This window comes from Glycine soja, chromosome 10 (assembly GCF_004193775.1).
Source record: "Glycine soja cultivar W05 chromosome 10, ASM419377v2, whole genome shotgun sequence".
Lineage (NCBI taxonomy): Eukaryota > Viridiplantae > Streptophyta > Magnoliopsida > Fabales > Fabaceae > Glycine > Glycine soja.
The window spans coordinates 8,165,420-8,187,332 of NC_041011.1; the positions used below are offsets into that span (position 1 = coordinate 8,165,420).

Consider the following 21,913-nt stretch of genomic DNA (forward strand, 5'->3'; position numbering starts at 1 on the left):
ATCGCAATAATGGTGCCTTAATGAGTGATTAAAAGAAGTTAAAGAAGCCATTTGTTTTCCTGAAGGTTATGCTTAATAAATATTTTTCTCGTTTGGTCAAACCATCTTAAATACTCAAGGGAAAATTCGCTTTCATCAATCAATATGAATTATTAATAAATAGTATACAATCGATTAAATTATTATGCAAAAATAAGGTAGTAAGCTACATGGTACTCCAATTAGCTCTTATCTCATTTTCTTGTCTTTAATTCAACCTCTAGTTGAATTTTGAAAATGCATAAAATAATGTCAGCAATTAATTGTCCAACCGACAGAAGTGGCGATAAGAAGAATGGGAAATAAATTTTACTCTACAAAAAATATATGCATTAAATCAACCCTTTCGTTCTCCTCTATTAAAATGGCCCAAAGTCTAACTCTTCAACATAGATCAATTGGTTAGTATTGGGCTTGTTATGCCATCCTTCTCTGAACCATTCACCCCCAACCATTTTCTGCTTCAAACCTTGAATTACTTTTAGGCAACTTTGCTCTTTCAAGCCTTTTAAGGTACAAAGATACTCATCTTGCTTTTTTCTTAATTGATTTTTTTTTTTTTGCGTCTTCTTATGTTTAACAATTTAATTAGTCAAAACAGGTAACATACTTCAAAAACAAAAAAGAGTTAGAACCATGAGTAGCAGAAATGAAAGCTATCCAAAACTTGGCTTGGATTTGAACCTACCCCCACCAACGATTGTTAACCATAGACTTGAGTCCCCGGCTCGATCAACAACGGTCTTACCAACATCACCATCAAACTCATGTGTGTCCACTGAACTCAACCAAGATGACAACAACAACAATAATAGCAACAACAATCTTGAATACTCCAACAACTCTGAAGCCATTTTTGTGGTGCTAGTAGGGTGCTCTTACTGCCTTATGTATCTGATGGTCAATGAAGGTGACCTCAAGTGCCCCAAATGCAAAAGCACCAATTTGATTCATTTTCTTAATTTCAACAACATCCCATAAGGAGGGGACACAATGTTATGCTACCTTGTCGTGATTTCTGCATTTTGTGTTGCAAGTAGGATATGTTAGATTTTAAAAAAAGAAATCTCCTTTTTAGGATATTTCTTTCATATCATGTTTTCTCTCTTTTTTCTAAACCTTTTTTTATGAGTTATGCTACTTGCACTCCACTTTATACCATTATCTCCTGTACTTAGTAAGGAAATCACAAAAGAGTTGAGTGTAAGTAGCACAACATGTCAAGAGGTTATGCTTAATAAATGGTTGTCTAACCAAGTTGACTATCTTAAATATTAGGTTAGTCAGTTTCCCCCATCAATATGGATCATTATTAAATGATGCAAATCTGATTATATAAAATAAGAGTGAATTTCATGGTATTTTGATTATCTATAATTGAATTTCTAATTTGATTCACAGATGAGTAAGATCAGTTTTATTTTTGACTTATTATGAATATGAAATTACTTTATGTTATTGATCATTATAATTTTATTAGCTTTTATATTATTTTCTTGTCTCTTATTCAATGTCTAGTTAAATATTAACAACTCAAAACATTGACAATTAATCACCAATAGACAAAAGTGCCAACAAGAAGGAAAAGGGAAAAAAATTGAATCTCATTAAAATATATGTTCATCTTAGAATTTTCTTTAGTTTTCAAATATTAATTATTCTTGCTAGCTAGAATATTCTAAGTCTTTAGAGTGTCGAGGATCAATATCTGAATGAACATGTCTTACTATGCTATGTGAGATTTATTTAATAGGTCTATTTGAGAACCGATAGGATACGGTGTGATTTCACAGTCATGGTGTTTTAATGAGTGATTAAAAGAAGTTATTGAGGTCATCTATTTGCCCGGAGGCTATGCTTAATAAATAGTTGTCTTGTCAAGTCAAATTGTCTTTAAATGTTCAATGGAAAGCTCGGGTTTCACAATCAATACAAATTATTATTAAATAATATAAATATGATTAAATTATAATACAAAAATAAAATAGTAAATTGCATGATATTCCAATTGGCTTTTATCTCATTTTCTTGTGTCTAGTTCAACCCCTAGTTAAATACTAACTATTTAATAAAAGGCATTGCTAATTTATTGTTAACCAACCAAAATAAGGTCATTTTTATCAGCACATATCACTTGGTTGGTGTTGGAGCTTTTTATGTCATTCTCCTCTAAACCATCCACCTGAGTGACCTCACTCCTCTTCTCCTTCACATCTTGAATTACCTATAGCTAAACCTTTCTCTTTCAAGCCTTTAAAGGTACATATCACTTAGTTTTCTTAATACTACCTTCAGTCATGTATATATATAAAACAAAAGGTATTTTTTTGTCCTAATTATAAGAAACATATGACTACTTTATCGTTATATTTTTTTATCCTTAATTAATTGTGATGTCTATTAATGATTATACTCATTTTTCCACAAAAGTGGGTGCATTTATTGAGCTATCGACAAGATAAGGTATACTCATTGGTTGAATTTGAAAAATAATTACCTCTTAAACCATTTATGTATGGGTAATTTTGGAATAAAATTAAAATTTATGACAAAATAACTAGTCTAACCACTTTTATTGGTCTTGATGAAAGATAATTGTTTCTTATATATAGGATTGGAGGTAGTACATTTTATTTTGTTCTTAGGGTATCGTGTTAGAGTCAAAAACTATCATTTCAAGTATAAAAATTCATATAAGAATCGAAATCTCTCAAATAATGTTCTTTCATGCAAACGGATACGAAGATTAAACCATGAATCACATGAGACCTGATTATTTATGAATCATACCACACCATGTTGATATGAAAATACATGTGTGTGATTCACTAATATAAGCTAACACATTTTTAACAATAATTTCATCCTTTTAGAAAATCTTATTAATTTTCCAACTTATTTGATGATAAAGTATTAAATGCTTTCGGAATTTGGAACAATTACTATATATATATATATATATATATATATATATATATATATATATATATATATATATATATATATATATATATATATATATATATATATATCACTAAGGGGAAAAAAGAAAAATCGTAGGTTTGGAAGAGATGGATACTCAATTGAGTTAATTGGGGGACCACATCCTAGACTTATAAGCAAGGTTGTTAAAATCGGATGGGATTGGACGATTCAACCGGTTGAATCAGAAACCGGTCATAACACTCTAAAATGTCAGAGCATTCCAGAACAAGTGAAAATCAGTCGAGAATCAGTCAAACCGGCATAAAAGTGGCCAAAAACAATGTCGAAACGGTATAGAATATCGGTGTTGAACCCGTCTCTTTGTTTTTATTTAATCTAAAATACTTTAAGATAAATAAAAATACATTCTTATATATTACACATAAGCAACTATTATAATTTTTATCTTATGAAACATATAATTTAATCATTTATATTAATTTATAAATTTTTAGATCCTATTTTTTTTAATTATATATTATTTTATCACTTAAAATATTATAATATTAAAAAATGCCATTCAACCATAATTTAACTATATATAATTAAATCATCGAACCTTAAACCAATATTTTTACTGATTTAATCATCGATACGATTTTAAAAATATTGTTCATAGGTGGTAACGTATCGGGTAGGTGATAATTTACACCTACAAGAAATTTTAATACATTTATCTATTTTATTTGTTCTTTTACCATGAATTTGCATTTGCATTTAATTGTGTATCTAGTTGCACATAGGTATACTGTATTTTTTACATCAATATTTTGAAGAAAGAAAAAACATAGAAACTATACTTAGTCACTTCTAAGTTCTAACAGATGCAGAACTAATTTGACAAAACGAAAATTCAAATAAACACTAAGATATTAGCAAACAAATAATCATTTTTTTATCAACTTTTCGACCGAAATAAAATATTTTACTTAGCAATGCATAAACTCTACTAATTTTCAGTAACTATATAAGTACAATTATCGTTTATTCACAATTCCGAAGGCAAACGGGTTTAGCACATGTTGGCATATCCATGCTTTCGGTCTCTATATAAGTATAATTATACTTTCTCTGGTTCTTATTATAAGGTTTTATTTTTAAAAAAATTGATGGATTTTTTTATAAAACATTTTATAATTTGTGTTCAATATTTAAATTTTGTTTCCATTGTTCTTATTAAATACTCAAAATATTGTACTTTCTATTAAAAATGGTGTATAATGCTCTTGGATTTTGATATTTTTAAAGTACTCCTAACTAATTAATGGTTATTAATAAGAATAAATTTGGTACATTAGTAACATTTTTTTAAAAGAAAAAATCAATAAAATCAACTGCCTTAACAATTTTATTGGTTTGTGTGAATTATGTCCAAACTCCAAAGTCTATTATAATAAGGAACTTAAGAAGTACAATATATCCTGTTGTTCAAAATAATAATTAACCAGATGTATTTTCCTTTCTTTTTTTTTTTATTTGGTTATATTCAGTTCCTGATTCCTAATTCCCCGAGTGTTGCCCAAGACCAGAAATCAATATCAATATTTACACAATGATGAAAGATCTGCAACTGAGTTTATAATTAATCCAAAACCCACCGTCCTCAAAATAGAATGACAACAGCTACTCTACCTTGGTCAATCGACCAATCTAGAATGATAAGCAACACCGTTTTCTCCATGACACAGCCAAACTCCAACCATAAAAGTTCACTAAATGCTTCTTTAATTTTCATAAATGCATGCCCATATTTTACCAGGATACAAACAAGATGTCTCTTCAGCGATCAGAATATATGACACAGCATATTTATTAGGGATGAAAATAAATTGTAGATTTAAATTTCAAGGGAGTTAATATTGCATACGAAGGCTTATCCATTAGCATTAAGTGCTTAGATTTTTTATTTTTTTTTTCATTTTCTGGACCGAAGGATATACTTCCTGCTGGAGATTATTTCTTTTCAAGTCATACATCACTTGAAATAAACTTATCTCTCAACAAAACATTTTTAGTACACACAGGAATCAAACTTTTGTTTATATACTTAGACTAGTCATATGCTTTTAGGGTGTGAAAAAAATCAAACCAGGCCGACTCAAAAGTAAACCGAACCACTTTGAAAAAACTAAACCGTTTTGAAGAAAAAACTAAAACAAATCACTATAAAAACAATTCAATTAACCAAATTATTTTTAAAAAATGTTCAGTTGATCAGTTCTTTAAAAAAACCAATCCATACATAGATAAAAAATTAATAACTAAATTAAACCAAATCAAACTATTTAAAAATAAATAAATTGAACCAATCCACTTTAACCGAACAACTTTTATAAAGTGGATAAAAAAATGGATTGGTTCGAACTTTAAAATAAAATTAATTTTTGCACAATACTATCTTCTTTTGGGGTATTTTTATATTTTACCATCTGACATTGTTCTGATGAAAAACAATAACATTTTATGAAAATAATGTCAAATCCCTACAATTTGCAGCTTGGTATAAGTAAAAGCACCATTTAATATATAAAAATAAATCATATTTTGACCAAATATTTACTGGGTGTCTAGACTTTAGAAGAGTAATTGATCATTTTGGATCATTTTTACAAACAAAATACTAATATGGATTTATTTCAAAACAATTTACCTATGAATCTGTTTTGACCGTTGGTTAGTCAAAATTATGTTTGACCGATAGCTTTAAGAAATACATGAAATATGACATGTTCTCATTGAACCTATTAGTGAAAAAAGTAATTTTGACCAGTTAACAAACTCATACAAATAAATTGTTTTAAAATAGATTCACATTTATATTTTATTTATAAAAATACCCAAAATAGTCAGTCGCTAATACTTTAGAGTAACCACCCGGACAATGACTTAATTTGAAACCTCGGTAAGCTATTACGGAGAACCCAACCCGACTGTAAGAGTCTATTTCCATATATTAGCATCAACTTTTGATTTTTCAAGGTGTAAAAACTAACAAATTGTCAATAATCTGGACTCTCCTGTTATAAACAACAGCAAAGGTTCGTCCTATTACAGGGATAGATAGACAGCTTTTAATTCATGTAAACCCATAAACCATCATGTTGCCCTGCACAAGAAAACTTGTTTCTCTTTCTCCAACTAGATGGTGCTATGACAGGAAAGGTTCCAAAACCATCGTCGTCAATCTACTTGCAAAAGTGAGTTAAAGACTCAATTTTTCAAAAAGTCAAATGGTCCCTCCACAATTTTTCTCTGTACATACGTTGGAATGAAGAGAAAAACCCTTTCCCGCTTCCTCTCCCTTGTGCAACCCTAGAAGAGAGAAAAAAAAAAGTTCTTAAAACTCATCCATCTAATTGACAAATTTCCTAAGTGCATCAATATACAATTAGTTTTATGAAGACCATAACTTTTCATATGATGGAAAATCCAAAATGCAGAAACTGGCAAACACAACTGATGAAAAAGTTAAGAGATTTCAGGAAAGACTAAATTTCAGCAAGAGACTTTCAGAATCACACGCAACAATAAAAGGTGTTAACCATTTGATACAGAGCAAGAAAGAATAACACATACTTTCACTTTGTTACTGGAAAAACTTGGTGTTTTGAATGTTATTGACAACGTCAGCCATGGTTTTCTACAATCTTGTTATTTTGTTTTTATGGTTTTCTACAATCTTGACACAGAAGCCGGCTTAAGAGGCTAATCTATGAACACAGCTCACAATCCATGGATTCTGCTAGGACTCCGCAGCGAAGAAAGGACAGTTGATTCAAAAATGGTTTATCCTTTATCATTATCAACTCAAAAAAATGGAAATGCAGCAGAACCAAATTTCTAGTATCATAAGAATCTGGTGTATTGACAAATTTCATTGATTTTTTGGATAGTAATTACTCACAGTATAACAATTTTAACTCTTTCTCATGGGAACATTGGCATTTGGCTAGTAGTTACTCAAAGTAATATAGTATAACAATTTTAATCTTCCTCAAGGGAACCTTGATCCCTTAATTGTGATTTTAATACCATCAATAATGAAGCTATAGGCAAGACATAATGTTAACATAAAACTGAAAAGTGCTATAAACCTGGTAGAAAGCTTGACATACTGTTATTGGACACATTTCCAACACCAGTGTGCCAGCGACACAGGCATGTTCAGGTGGTGTCAAACTCCCTTTTCAAATGGACAGATCTTCAACTTGGCTAGATAGGCCAACATAAAACTAAGGTCAGGTTAATTAAGTTCCGGTAGCCCCTTTATCCTTTGCAAACTTCATGCGCAGTGGCCATCTTCCTCTCAGCATTCACAACACAGTAGTCATCTTCTCTATACAGCAGCATTCACAATGGCACAGTGATCCTTCTTCCAGTCTCCAACCATCAACCTTCTCACTCTTTCTGCTCATCCTAACAATTACTTTTTAAAAGCTTTCAAGAGTTAACATTGCTTTTTATCCTTTACTAGGTTTGCTTCATTGCAATATCCACTTGTCTCAGTCAACCTGTCAATTGTCCCCAAAACCAAAGAATATGTCTAAAACACTCACTTTTACACCATCACCTATATCATCTCCACTAACCAAATATCATACTTTTTTAGTCAATAATTTACCCATCATTATTAACCTTACTACCCATACTAAATCACATCTCTAGTCACAAACTTCTTTCCGGCAATGGAACAAGTTCCCCAGCCGGCCCACATCACTCTGGTGTTGCTCCTAGTCAAGCCTCATTTAACACACTACAGCACAACTTTCTTCTGGATTATGTTCTGTTCACCTCATCACTCATCAGTTAGTCAGAGAGGTCTCTGTTCTTTTCTTTTCCAGCATCTGTGTTATGTTTTTTCTATTTTTTGTTTTGTGTTAAGAGTGGCAGGGTAGCCTTGTGTTTCTAGAAGGGTCTCAACTCTAAACATGTTTCTGTTGTCTTTAGTGTGTGTGTGTGTCTTTCATTACTCAAACCTTAAGGAAGCCATAAACAAAATACAAAATATAGCACATCATTAATTAATAAACTAACAAGACCAGAGAGCAAAATCAATATAACCAGTTCAGGCAATAATTGAAAGACAACAACCAACTAGATAGAAATTGAATATAGACGATCAGGAGAATACATTTTTAATGATTGCAATATTTTAAAATGAATTTACAACCTTGTTAAGGATTTATAGTTTCAGGTTCATAATATGTCATTGAATGATTATATATATTAATCTTTTTTACTACATAGCATGCTCAGCTATGCCAAATCCTATACTACTAGAAATGTACCATGCCACCCTTGTTGTGTGCATATGCTTCCAAGCTGCCAGCCCTAGCATATCAGTATTATAATATTACAGCAATGAACTCATTAGCACAGTAAACAAGTTAAAAGATCTCCTTCTCCCCCTTCTTTTAAGCAAGCACAAAAAACAAATCAAATAATAATAAAACAGTGTAGATTCCTGTCATTCCAGAATTTATACCATCATTCAAAGTTTCAAGCGTTTGGTATACTACCATTGTTATAATTGTTATCAGTTGTAAGATGGCACTGCACTATAATTGCATGGAGACTACAAAAAAGCAAAGCAATATGATGAGTTATAGTATGGTTTGCATAATTACCTGCTGAGCAAACTTACTTACATTCATTACCATTCTCACATCTGAATTCCATTGAGAGCCATGCAGAAACGACAGCATAGAACATAGATACATAGCTCCTATGAGAATAAATCTACCATTGAGGCATCATCTGTAGCAGTATGAACAATTAAGCATTCTCAAGACTGAACTCTCCCCACCCACTACTGCTTCTTATATACTTATCAACAATGCCAAATTCCTGATTTTGAGCAACCCGTCGGGCATAGTTCTCAGTTGAAATTGGGCCTTTCTTCAACCTACGGTAATAAACAACATGCCAAGGCCACAACCGAGCACAACCAAATACGGCATCAATTGTTAAATTGTTTTCATCATCTTTCGGAAGTTCCAAGCCATAGGTATTAAGAACCATGCGGATCTCCTCTGTGGATACAATGGTTGAAAGGTTAGAATGGAGATTAACATTAGTTTCAGAAGCAGGCTTCTCAATTTCTGTTGAAATATTATCCAACATCATTGCTCCAGAATGCTCAAGACCCTTTGTCTCTTTTTCTACTGTTGGAGATAAATTCCCAACAAGTGGTTCATTTAAATCTGTTACTCTGCCAGATGATTTTAAGAAAAAATGATTTTCATGATTGTCCTCCTGTACAAATTGGCCCTTTTCCACATCATCCACCACTGTGGTATACACTGCAGCTTTTCCATTTACAGCAATACCTGTATCCTTGGATTGAAGATTCTCCAATTCCATTTTACTGCCAATTTGTTGCCCCTGTGCGACCAAATGCTCCACAGATTCAAGAGCAGTACCATTGATGGATGAGCCTTTTGAATTCAACTGTATTTTATTTGGAGATGATGATAAAGTCTGATTGAGTGATACACACAGAGGCATAGAGGAGCTTAATCTCCTAGAATTCAAACGTTTACCTTTACAATACTGAGATTTTGATGATGAAGAATATGATCTAGAAGACACTGATCTTGATCTAGAATGGGAACTAGACCTATGCAATGACTTGGAAGATTGAGAATTTGAATGAAAGCGAGATGCAGAGTAATCAGATAGCAAAGAGGATGAGACTGACTGCTTGGATATCTTTGCCTTAGATTGTTTAGGCAATTCTATTTCATTTCTGCTTCGCTTCTTTCCTCCATATTCCTTTTTATTATGCTTATCAGTTTCCCTTGTTACAGGGGATGATTCGTTTCTCCGTGGTGCATGGTGATGTCGTGAACCAGACAACCTCCTCCCATCTATCTGGTGCCTCATTGACAAAGCCTCCACACTTGACTGCAGCCTTGCCAAGGAATCAGATTCAAATTTATTCTCATCTTCACTTTTATGCTTCTTGTCTATTTTATTATTCTGCTGAACAATTTTGCTGTTATATTTCCTCTGTGAAGTATGTTCTTTTGGACAATTTCGCATTTTATGACCAGCATCACCACATCTAAAACAATTTTGCTGGAATTTTGAGCCATTTGAACAATTTGAGGTATCCTCGCCAAGTGCTCTGCTAACATTCTCTTGGGAATGGGCTGCAGGAGAACCACCAGAGTAACCAACATGATAATCTTCATTGTCATGCTTCCTATCAGGGCACTGGTAAGGTTCATAACGATCAAATTCTATACCACTTCCATTCCCATTGTCAACCAATGGGTCATGAACTGGCTCACCCCATCCACCATTTTCCTCCTTGTTAGGAACAACTCCACCGCCTTCATTGGGAAAGTCTCCCTCATAATTCTTTTTTTCCCCAACATAATCTTTAAAATCATCACGACAATATCCCCTCTCCTCACCGGCCATTTCCACGGATTTTCCCCTTCCCATCTTCTGATTTGACCTCCCGTTGGTGCCCATTCTCCTTCTTGCATACCCAACTCTTTCAGCATTCCTCGCATGTCCCAACTCATATGCATTTCTTCTGACACCACTAGGAATTCTAGAAAAATGCGAACTAGGCTGTTTACTGGACCACGTTAGTGTCAGCGATTCACCACATATATTTCTACCTTTCAGTGCTCTCAGAGCCTTTTCAGCATCGAGAGGGAAATCAAATACTACAAAGCCATAGCCATTTCTTTTCAGCTGAACATTACAATGTCCAAATCGACGGAAAACACGCTCAAGATCATCTCTTCGAGAATGTTCTGACAGATTACCAATATAAAGTGACATCTGCAACATTACAAATTCAGAGACTACATTAACACAAAATAAATATCCTAATCTCCACATACTGAGTACTGACAAAAACAAGAAGAAACGTTGAAACATGAATTTCATCGAACCCCGTAAAATGCAAAGTAAATTCCATAATCTCCACAAAAGAGAACAAGAGAACATGTTCACACTTTATAATAACAAAAGGAAGAATAAACGTTGGAACAGAAATTTCATCGAACTTGTAAACTGCAAAGTAAATTCATAATCTCCGCAGCAAAAAAGAACAAGAGAACGTATTCACACTTTACAAAATATTAGAATGTGGATTTGGGCCTAATTTAATCCTACAATACCGCATGTATAATCTACCTTGGCACTATCTCTAGCCTAACCGATGTGGGTCTCACTTGGGTATTTCCCAATAAACAAGAACAAAAATTGGAACAGGAATTTCATCGAACAAGTAGAATGCAAGAATAAAGAGAGAAACGAGAAACCCTAACTAAAAAGCATAAAGAAGATAAAAAAAGTGTTTCATGCGGTGATTAACAGCGTGAAGTGAAAGCGAACCTTCTATAAGCGCTAGCTAGAGTGCACGCACTTCGAACTCTGCTCCGTTCCTCTCTGAAGCTCCCGAAGAAGAGTCCACGGGATCGAAACGGTGCGTAGCGAGTGGTGATTTTGAATCGTGAGAATCTGAAAAGTGCGAAGGAACTCTGCAATGGTATTATTGTAACCAAGAAAATGGAAAGGAGAGGAAGCACTTATGACATGGCATCAGTAACAGGGTTGTGTTTTGAGCCGTGTGTAGAGGGTGGAGTGGAATAGCATTGCATTTGATCAAGTGGCACGCACGCATTTGCTGCTTCAAGCGTGTCAATATTGATGCTACTACCAAAACAAACCTTTCGGTGCCCCATGATTTAATAAATCTGTTATCGGATTTAATGTAATAAATAGTTAAATGCAATATTTAATAGTATGATCATTTTTTTGGTACAATATAATAATATGATTAATATTATTTAAATATTATTTTTAACAAATATAATATTTAAATATTATATTTACAAGATCTCACTCAATTAGTTAAAACAATTTATTAGTTTTTGTCAACATGAGAAATCGAATATCGAATATGTCATCTTTCTCTCTCTCTTTTTTTTTTAATTTTTCAACCTATTTTATATTTTATTTCTAAAGATAAAAAAAATCAACAAATATAAAAATTAATGCTTTTTAAAACAATTTCTATTTCAAAATATGTTTCGTAAATTATTTTTTAAGCAATTAAAAATAATTTTTTTAATTTATATATGTTTAAGTATTAGTCCACCTTTTCAAAAAAAAAAGTATAAGTCCATCAGGTTTCAAATAATATAAGACAAAAAGATTTTAAAAAAATGGAGCTAACTAACAAAGTTTGTTAATAATGTTCAAGTTGTATTTGATAAAACTAACTAATAAGCTAACTGAAAGTCTTAAAAATTGAAAAATTAATTGATAGTTAAAAACTATTTTATTGAATCAAAAGTGTTTGATAAAGTTATTTATTGAAGTAGCTATAAAATATAAAATTACATAAATGAATAGAAAAATTTGCTTTAAATAGAATAGATTAAAAATAAAATCTAATATATGTTCAAGGACAAAAAGGGAATAAAACTAAAAAGTTATAATTTTTTTTTTTTTTTTTGCTAAATTGCTTGGGCAATAAGGCCCAAGTCAAAATTATATATTATTCAAAATAGAGGGGTCAATATTTACATCCATCCTCATGTAAGTTACATCAAAATTAGGTAAGTTATTATAGAAACATACATCTCTATCAATGGTTAAATCATTTTTGGCAAAATCTTATGTCATATTATTTGTGTGGCGCACTAAACTTTACCTTGGTCTTCATAATCTCAAAGGCAAGATCTACAAATTGGCCTTTATGATATTTGGGATCCTCCACAAGCTTGATAGCTTTAGCACAATCAGTCTCAACAATAATTGTTGTGTAACTTGAATCACAAACCATATTCATACCAAATAGAATGGCCCAAAGCTCAACCTCCAGAATAATACAATGTCTAAGTCTCCTTGAAAACACTTTTACAAAATCACCTTTATCATTTTGGAGCTCAACACCACAAGCGGCTAGAGCCGCTGAGGCAAGGTAACTGCCATCACAATTAATTTTCGTAGTACCCTACAAAGGCTTCTTCCACCTTCCAGAAGCATCGTGGTTGCTATTATCATCATTTGGTGCTAATATCATATGAGTGAGCTTGCTTCTACTTATATCACGTACACCACTCCAAACACTCAACACCAGACCCAGAGTGTTTGTCCACTTGTTACTAAAGATGAATTCATTTCTTCTTAACTGAATACAATCAACAATAGTTCTAAACATAGTGCTCCACTTCACATCTCCATTTGTTCTCGTATTGCAAACATTCATAGTAAGCCAGCTAGGCATATCACGGTTAAAGAATACAGATCTACCCCTCGTATTAAATTCTCACCATATTGGTTGCACGCATTAACAGTCTCTAAGCACATGCATCACATCTTTTATCTTATCTTTACACATCGGGCAGATGGCGTCATTTGTCATATGCCGTCAAAATCTCAACTCATTCGAGGGCAACACTCCAGGGCCAATTTTCCATAAATGAAATCTAATCCTTCCAGGCCATCCCAACTCCAAACATTTTTAAACAACATAGATTCTTGAAGAATATGAGCATTAGACAATTTGAGATAAGAATCTTTAACTGAAAAATGATCATTAACAACATTATTCTACTCCAAATAATTTGTTTTACTAGCTATGCAAGGTGGCTTCGGCGTCTTTATACTTTCAACAACATTCATTGGTAAATCAACAACAATTCACTCCAAATCTCAATCTCCTTTAGCATTGACATAAAAACATACAAAATGTTCTCCCAATGACTAGTTTGTCCACTTCGATATTAATCTAGCTTACCTTGATTGGGGACCCAGTTATCTTTCCAAAACCGCATTGTTCTATCATTGCCCACTCTCCAGGTCATATTTGGCAATAACTTATCCCAACACTTTACGACCCCCCTCCACATATTAGTTTTGGGTCAATGTTTATCAATAACAAGTAGTACATCCTTACCACATTTGTACTTTGCACGTACAACTTGTACCTAGAAATCATTAGGTCTTGTACATAATTTCCACCCCACCTTCATTTCATAACACTAGATTTCCTTAGACCAAGGCTATCATTTCTTTTCGGAATACATATAGAATTTCAATTTTGTCAATGAATTTTGCTAGAGGTACTTGTGTGGTGCCAAACTAAATCATGACATTTTTTGTCAATTTCTTCATACACCAAAGACGATAATAGAGTAGTTTGCATCACAGAGGTAGGCATGGCTTGAATAATAACTTTTGTTAAAGTTACTCTACCTACTATGGATAAATTAGACGTTTTCCAATTGCTCGACCTTTGATTAACTTTGTCAATAATAAATTGATGGTTTTGCTTGGACACACTGTGATGGTGGAGAGGGACACCAACATACTTCCCAAGGTCTGTCGTTCTTTGAAAGCCAAGCTTGTGCATAATATCATCTCTAATATTCCAATGAACATTATTAGAGAAGAAAATTATGGTTTTGTCAACATTCACTTTTTGGCCCAAACTAGTGCAAAAAATGTCTAATATTTTCTTCATAGCATCAACCTGCACCAAGTTTGCTTCTACAAAAAGTAGAAGATCATCTACAAAGGCAAGGTAAGAAATTTTTGGACCACCTTCAGATAATTGAATAGGCTTCCAAATTTTCTGCTCCACTACATGATTAGTTAGGTGAAATAATTTCTCAATGTAAAGAACAAATAGATATGGGGAGATAGGATCTTCTGCCGGACTCCTCCGAAAGGAATGAATTTTTCTAGAGCTTCTCCATTACACTACTCTTGGAAGGAAGGGATGAAATGCACAATCTAATCAAATTGAAAAAACTTTCAAGAAATCCAATATCTCTCAATGTATCCAGCATAAACTCCTATTTCAGCCTATCATATACCTTTTCTATATCCACTTTGATTGCCATCTATCCCTATTGGCCCTTCTTATTTTTCATACAGTAAATAACTTCTCTTGCAATTATAATATCATCCCCAATGTTTCTATTGGGAATAAAACTACATTAGCAGGGATTAATTAACTCTTCCATAAAATTTCTCAATCTAGTGGACAATATCTTGGTCATTGTATTGTAGGAGACATTACATAAACTTATTGGCTTGAATGCTTCATATTAACTATTGGCTCAATCTTTGGAATAAGTGCAATAAGTGTTTCATTAATCTTTGAAATCTTAGAAGGCTCATAAAAACTACCCTTGATAAGGTTACAGAAAGAGATTCTCACCACATCCCACTGCTTTTGTAAAAGACAACCTGCAAACCATCCACCCCAGGCGCTTTGTAGTTCCCTATGGAAAAAAGTGTCATTCTTATCTCTTCATTAGTCACCTCTTCCTTAAAACACTTCATTTTAATCTTCGGGTCTTTGGGAAGGATCCTCTAACACCATAAGGAAGGTAATATGTGTTATCAACAAAAAGATTAGAGAAGTAGTTAGTAACTAGCCTTTTTGGAGCTTTCCAGTCACCATTGAGATCTTGGATGGCTTCATAAGTAATTTTTTCTTCTCACAACAATAATACCATGGAAATAATGAGTGTTTTAATCACCAAAGGATAGTCATTTAGCACGAGATATATGGAACCACAACACCTCTTCTTGTCTCAACACTTCTTGTTATTCCTCCTAAATTTCTTTTTTCCTTTTTCCAACCATAAGTCATCCCTATTACGCATTTGAAAATAAATTCTATCCAATCTCCTAAGAAGCTTCCTTTTACGCTTAAAGATGTTACAAAAGACATCTCTATTCTATTTTCACAAAGCTTCCTAAAGAACTAGAATTCGCTCCCTCCAAACACCATCATTCTCCCATAAATCTTTAATGAAAGACTCAAATCCCTCATGCAACATCCAAGAAGCCAAGAATCTAAAAGGTCTCCTTATTCTATTTTCTCCTTTTTTGTAAGACATTTTAATTAGGAACGCTCTATGATCAAATTTAAAGAAAGGAAAATGAAGGACAAGAGCATTATGAAACCTAATCCTCCACTCCAAATTAATCAAAACACAGTCAAGTCTCTCATGAAGGTTACTTCTATGCCAGGTGAAAGCTGGTCCCTAAAAGCATGCATCAATAAGGATTGCTTCTGAAATCATCTCCTGAAAATCAAAAGCTTTTCTCTAGGAAGGATTAAAGGATCCTCCATTTTGATCATGCTGCTTGAAGACTGTATTAAAGTCCCCAATGACCGCCCATACACTCCTAACATTCTCAGATATAGAAATCAGTGATTCCCATAGAGTTCTACGCTATTGAAGCTTGGGACTCCTATACACCATGGTGAGATACCAACTATTATGCTTCCTCCAGCTCACTGTCCACCATAGTTCTATGCTATTGAAGCTTGGGACTCCCATATACCATCGTGAAGGCCAAACCCACAAGAACACATTCCACCAGAGTTTTGGGCTAGAACATTCATGATACCAGATTAGGAGGAGGTGGCCTTTAAAAGGTCAAGCGAATCATCACTGTACACATCATATAAGAGTCCAACACTATTTCATTTTCAACTTGGGGATCCTCAACGTTTTCCTTTTACTTCATACAATTCACAAACCCAATAGCTTCTTCATCCATGTGTGTCACTAGCATAGGTATGTCCTGTGAGTCTCATCTGTTCCATAGTATTTCAACAAAATGAGACTTTCCTCATAGGAACTTTTGGTGTGTTCACTATTAACTGGTTCACTGGCTTTCTTCTTTTGTTCCTTGTGCTTGATCAAGGGCTAACTTTGATTTTTAAAATTTGATTTTCCTCTAATATGCATTTCACCTCGTTTTCCTCCTTGCGAATTCTTTCCTCTAATAACATTTTGAACCTAAAATTGATTGTTTTGTTTTCAAATTCGAGTCTTTTCGAGCCACATGATCAGGGTGTTTTAATTGTCCACCGTTCTTCCTCATCATATCTTTTGGATAATTTTTTCCATGCTCACCTATGCGATTGTTGGTGCTCGTGCATGCCTCCATATTTTTGTTGAGTCCCTCCTTCCCTGAATTGCGGTTATCAGGCTCATTAACTGCCTGGGCTTTAAATTTTTAACCAATATCTAGTCCATAATTAGAAATATCTCCAACTTTGGTAATTGTAAAAACATTATTACCTTTTTTAATACTCCCCACAATATTCTCCTCCTTGTTCATGTTATTATAATATTTGTTCCTTCTAATTCTCTAAACAATCATCCATTTTCCAAACCGAGATTCTTCGTAATTAATTACCTCATTTAATTTCTCCGTAATTATTGGAGGCTTTGATGATATGTTGACGTTAGCCATTTTCCTTTTTCTCCAGATTCACTTTTTCTATACTATCAGTTTCTTGCAGCATTGCCGGGCTATTATCAACTCCATGCACTGCTCCCTTTTGTGAACAACTTTTTCGCAATAAAAACATATAGAGTGGAAGACCTTCGTACTCAAGATTAAGCTTAAACCCATAAACATAAATATGAGTTTCAAGCGGTTTCTCAAGGTTCGTCTCCATGCATATTCTCACGAATTTTCCTCTAGAGTGAATTGATGTCAACCTATCTATCTTGAGGAATTTTTTGAGACTCATGCATATCCTACTGAGAAAGATATTATTGTAAAGCTCAATGGGGAGACATTGGATTCTGATCCACACTGCTACCTTCTTTGTTATTTCCACATTCATAAGAAAGAATAGTCTCCATCTTTGGACAATAAGGTAATGGTCTGTGATGTGAACCTGAGTAGGAGCGGATCGTTTGATACAGGCTACGGAGATTTGGATGACGCCACTTCCAAAGAGGGAAGATAAGTCAGGGTAGACGCCACTTCCAGTGATGGAAGATAAGCCAGGATAGACGCCACTTTCAGTGAAGGAAGATAAGTCAGGGTAGACGCCACAAGGATTACCTTGATAAGTCTGAAGTTGGTTCAACAAGGAACCTAGAGAGAAGCTCTCACCAAATTTTATGAAAATGCCAAAAGTGTTTTATTGAAAATAAAAACCAATACTTATAGTGTATCTGAACAAAAAGATAAAAATAGACATGGGCCTTCTAAACAATTTGGGCCAAAATTACAATAAATAAAAATTATAACTAAAAACATATTTAACTTGGGCCTTTAAATTAGTTTGGGCCTTCAGCAACAATTAATAGTCTTGACAGTGTCTCTACCTCTGGGCCTTCATCCTTCTCCACTTGGGCCTTCATCCTTCTCCACTCGGGGGCTTTATCCTTCTCCACTTGGGCCTTTAGCCTGTATTTGGCCAGTTTCAGGATTCTCATCATTCCCTCCTTTTTGGAAAACATTTGCCCTCAAATGTCCAAGATCATCACCGGGTTCAAGTACCACTTCCTTCCTTTTCTTGTTGGCTTGCTTGGTATAGCTTTCATTCTTCTTTGCAATTTGCACATTCACTTGGTCATACAATCTTTTCACATACTCAATGTCGCAACATGCCCTTTTGCGGGCGTGCGAAGCGAGTCTCACGGGTGTGCTTTCCAAAGGAGGAAAGATGCGCGGAGTCTCCACCAACGTTTATTTGTGGAAAACGTCAGAAAAACCGAAGGAAACCGGTCAAAATGAAAATTCTAAGTTCGGGAGTTGTATTTACGTTTGAGGAAGGTATTAGCACCTCTCACGTTTGTTTCAAAGGACAACATCCTATTTTTTAGAATTGTGGAAATTGTATGACCTTAACTTTTATTTCTTTTTATTTTTTGAGGTCGAAAAAAGCGGGGCTTTTGCTCCTACATACCCTCATTTGGAGAGGAAATCAGACTTACGTAGTTCTTTCTTAAGAGTGAATCAAGTGATTCTTTTTACTTGAAAGGTGATCATTTTAAGGCGTTGGACCTTAAAAATGATCCATTTACTTGATAAGGAAAACTGAAATGATAAACTTTCAAACCCCATTTAGTGACCTTTTTTGTGGACGAGCTTGACTAGGCGAGTTGATTTTAGCCTTAGTTTCACTTTAGTTATTAGTCAATTCGATTAAGAATGAGAAATCCCAAAGAGAAAACGTCCGATTGATTTTTCGCTTTATTTTACTAAAAGGTATTTTTTGATTATTATATTATTATTTTACCTCTTTTTTGATTTCCAACGTAGTTACGGCACGACCGAACGGTCGGAATTCATTTTAACAGAAATTAACGGATATTACAAATCAAATGATTGGTGGAAATTTATTTCATTTTTTGATTAGGCGATAAATGACTTAAATAAATGATTGAAGCACGTCAAAAGGGGGTACGAAAAGTAAATGAAAACGAGAATAAAAATACATGAAACAAAATGTGGACCACCACGGGTACATAGAATGATTTGAAAAGCTCGGCTTGGGGTACTTACCAGTTGAAGACCGAAGAAAACGAAGAACGAACGATGAATGTCGAAGAACGGTTGAAAACCTTCGCGTAATTACTCACGGAAACGTTACGGAAGCGCATCGGCTTGGATTTTCTTCACGGAAACAATTTTTCTCAGCAAATTTAAGAGAATACGAAGTGCCAAGAAGGCTGAACCCTTCCCCTCTTCATTCCTCCCCCTATTTATAGCAAAATAGGGGAGGAGCTTGCCACCCAGCTCGCCCAGGCGAGCAAGGTTGCTTCCTCCAGAAGCAACCGCCTTCTGGAGGAAGAAATTGGAAGGCCCAAGTGGGCCTGATTGCTATTTGTATCCTCCTTTTTACTAAATGCACCCCCTTCTACTTTTTTGGTAATAATTTTCTGTAACGTTACGAAACTTTACAAATTTCGTAACGACACCTATTTTCTTTCCGTAAGGTTACGAATCCTCACAGATCATTTATTTACTCTTTTTTAGCTTTCGATGAAGTTACGAAAACTCACAGATTGCGCAAAAACACCTCCTTTTGGTTTCTGCCACATTACGGAATTTCACGGATCGCGTACCTGCTTCCTTTTGATTTCTGACATGTCTCGGGACTTCACATATTGTGAAACAAAGGATGCCAAGTATCTCAAAGTGGCCGATCAAAGGTTGCATATCATCAAGTAATAATCCTCGAACGAAATTAGGGTATGACAGTTGCCCCTCTTTACTTACCTTTTATCGGACATAAGAGGAAAGCAAAGATAAGAACTGATTTCGTCCGTCTTGCCCTTTCCGTGATTAGTCTATGACGACTCTCGTCTCTACTCCTTCTTTTTCTGCACAACACAAAAAAAAATACAAACAACAACAAAAACAACAATATTATAATATACATATACACGTTTGGCAAAGGAATCAATCGGGAAAATAACAAAGATCACATTTCCCAGTCAAGAGGATCTGCACTTGACGATGAAAAAACCCTGGAGAATGGAGGATTGCACTAGAGGGTCCTCACTAGTCAATCATGAAGTATGGCTCCAAACTCTTTGGGTGGAGGATGCATGAACAAAAACACAATTCATGGGGCTCCGAAAAAAAGGCGAGAATGGAGGATTGCACTAGAGGGTCCTCACTAGTCCATCATGAAGCATAGCTCCAAACTCTTTGGGTGGAGGATGCATGAACGAAAACGCAATTCATGGGGCTCCGAAAAAAGGGCGAGAATGGAGGATTGCACTAGAGGGTCCTCACTAGTCAATCATGAAGCATAGATCCAAACTCTTTGGGTGGAGGATGCATGAACGAAAACACAATTCATGGGGCTTCGAAAAAAAGGCGAGAATGGAGGATTGCACAAGAGGGTCCTCACTAGTCAATCATGAAGCATAGCTCCAAACTCTTTGGGTGGAGGATGCATGAACGAAAACGCAATTCATGGGGCTCCGAAAAAAAGGCGAGAATGGAGGATTGCACTAGAGGGTCCTCACTAGTCAATCATGAAGCATAGCTCCAAACTCTTTGGGTGGAGGATGCATGAACGAAAACGCAATTCATGGGGCTCTGAAAAAAAGGGCGAGAATGGAGGATTGCACTAGAGGGTCCTCACTAGTCAATTATGAAGCATAGCTCCAAACTCTTTGGGTGGAGGATGCATGAACGAAAACGCAATTCATGGGGCTCCGAAAAAAAGGCGAGAATGGAGGATTGCACTAGAGGGTCCTCACTAGTCATTCATGAAGCATAGCCCCAAAGTCTTTGGGTGGAGGATGCATAAACGAAAACGCAATTCGTGGGGCTCCGAAAAAAAGGCGAGAATGGAGGATTGCACTAGAGGGTCCTCACTACTCAATCATGAAGCATAGCTCCAAACTCTTTGGGTGGAGGATGCATGAACGAAAACGCAATTCATGGGGCTCCGAAAAAAAGGCGAGAATGGAGGATTGCACTAGAGGGTCCTCACTAGTCAATCATGAAGCATAGCTCCAAACTCTTTGGGTGGAGGATGCATGAACGAAAACGCAATTCATGGGGCTCTGAAAAAAAGGGCAAGAATGGAGGATTGCACTAGAGGGTCCTCACTAGTCAATCATGAAGCATAGCTCCAAACTCTTTGGGTGGAGGATGCATGAACGAAAACACAATTCATGGGGCTCCGAAAAAAAGGCGAGGATGGAGGATTGCACTAGAGGGTCCTCACTAGTCAATCATGAAGCATAGCTCCAAACTCTTTGGGTGGAGGATGCATGAACGAAAACGCAATTCATGGGGCTCCGAAAAAAAGGGCGAGAATGGAGGATTGCACTAGAGGGTCCTCACTAGTCAATCATGAAGCATAGCTCCAAACTCTTTGGGTGGAGGATGCATGAACGAAAACACAATTCATGGGGCTCCGAAAAAAAGGCGAGGATGGAGGATTGCACTAGAGGGTCCTCACTAGTCAATCATGAAGCATAGCTCCAAACTCTTTGGGTGGAGGATGCATGAACGAAAACGCAATTCATGGGGCTCCGAAAAAAAGGCGAGGATGGAGGATTGCACTAGAGGGTCCTCACTAGTCAATCATGAAGCATGGCTCCAAACTCTTTGGGTG

General features: G+C 35.0%; 1 protein-coding gene and 1 long non-coding RNA gene across 5 annotated transcripts; one reads left to right on the forward strand and one right to left on the reverse strand.

Annotated features, from left to right (window-relative positions):
- The first annotated feature begins 382 nt into the window (after positions 1–382).
- LOC114369946 lies at positions 383–1,296 on the forward strand. Its single transcript, XR_003657740.1, has 2 exons — positions 383–552; positions 641–1,296. It is a non-coding gene; the product is annotated as an uncharacterized LOC114369946 (long non-coding RNA).
- A 4,520-nt stretch (positions 1,297–5,816) lies between these two features.
- On the reverse strand, positions 5,817–11,701 carry LOC114371926 (serine-arginine protein 55-like). Of its 4 annotated transcripts, none has more exons than XM_028329252.1 (3): positions 11,383–11,701; positions 7,140–10,824; positions 5,817–6,336 (listed from the first exon to the last, which is right to left on the reverse strand). In XM_028329252.1, the coding sequence occupies exon 2, from the start codon at positions 10,822–10,824 to the stop codon at positions 8,800–8,802; it is 2,025 nt and encodes a 674-aa protein (XP_028185053.1). In that variant the 5' UTR covers positions 11,383–11,701; the 3' UTR covers positions 5,817–6,336; positions 7,140–8,799. The 4 variants fall into 4 exon arrangements, with proteins under 4 accessions (XP_028185053.1, XP_028185052.1, XP_028185054.1 ...); XM_028329251.1 differs by having other exon boundaries at positions 7,119–10,824; XM_028329253.1 differs by having other exon boundaries at positions 5,935–6,336; positions 8,673–10,824.
- Positions 11,702–21,913: the final 10,212 nt, after the last annotated feature.

Excerpts from the sequence above, each read along its gene's own strand:
- LOC114371926 (XM_028329252.1), bottom strand. The coding sequence starts at position 10,824 with ATGTCACTTTATATTGGTAATCTGTCAGAACATTCTCGAAGAGATGAT.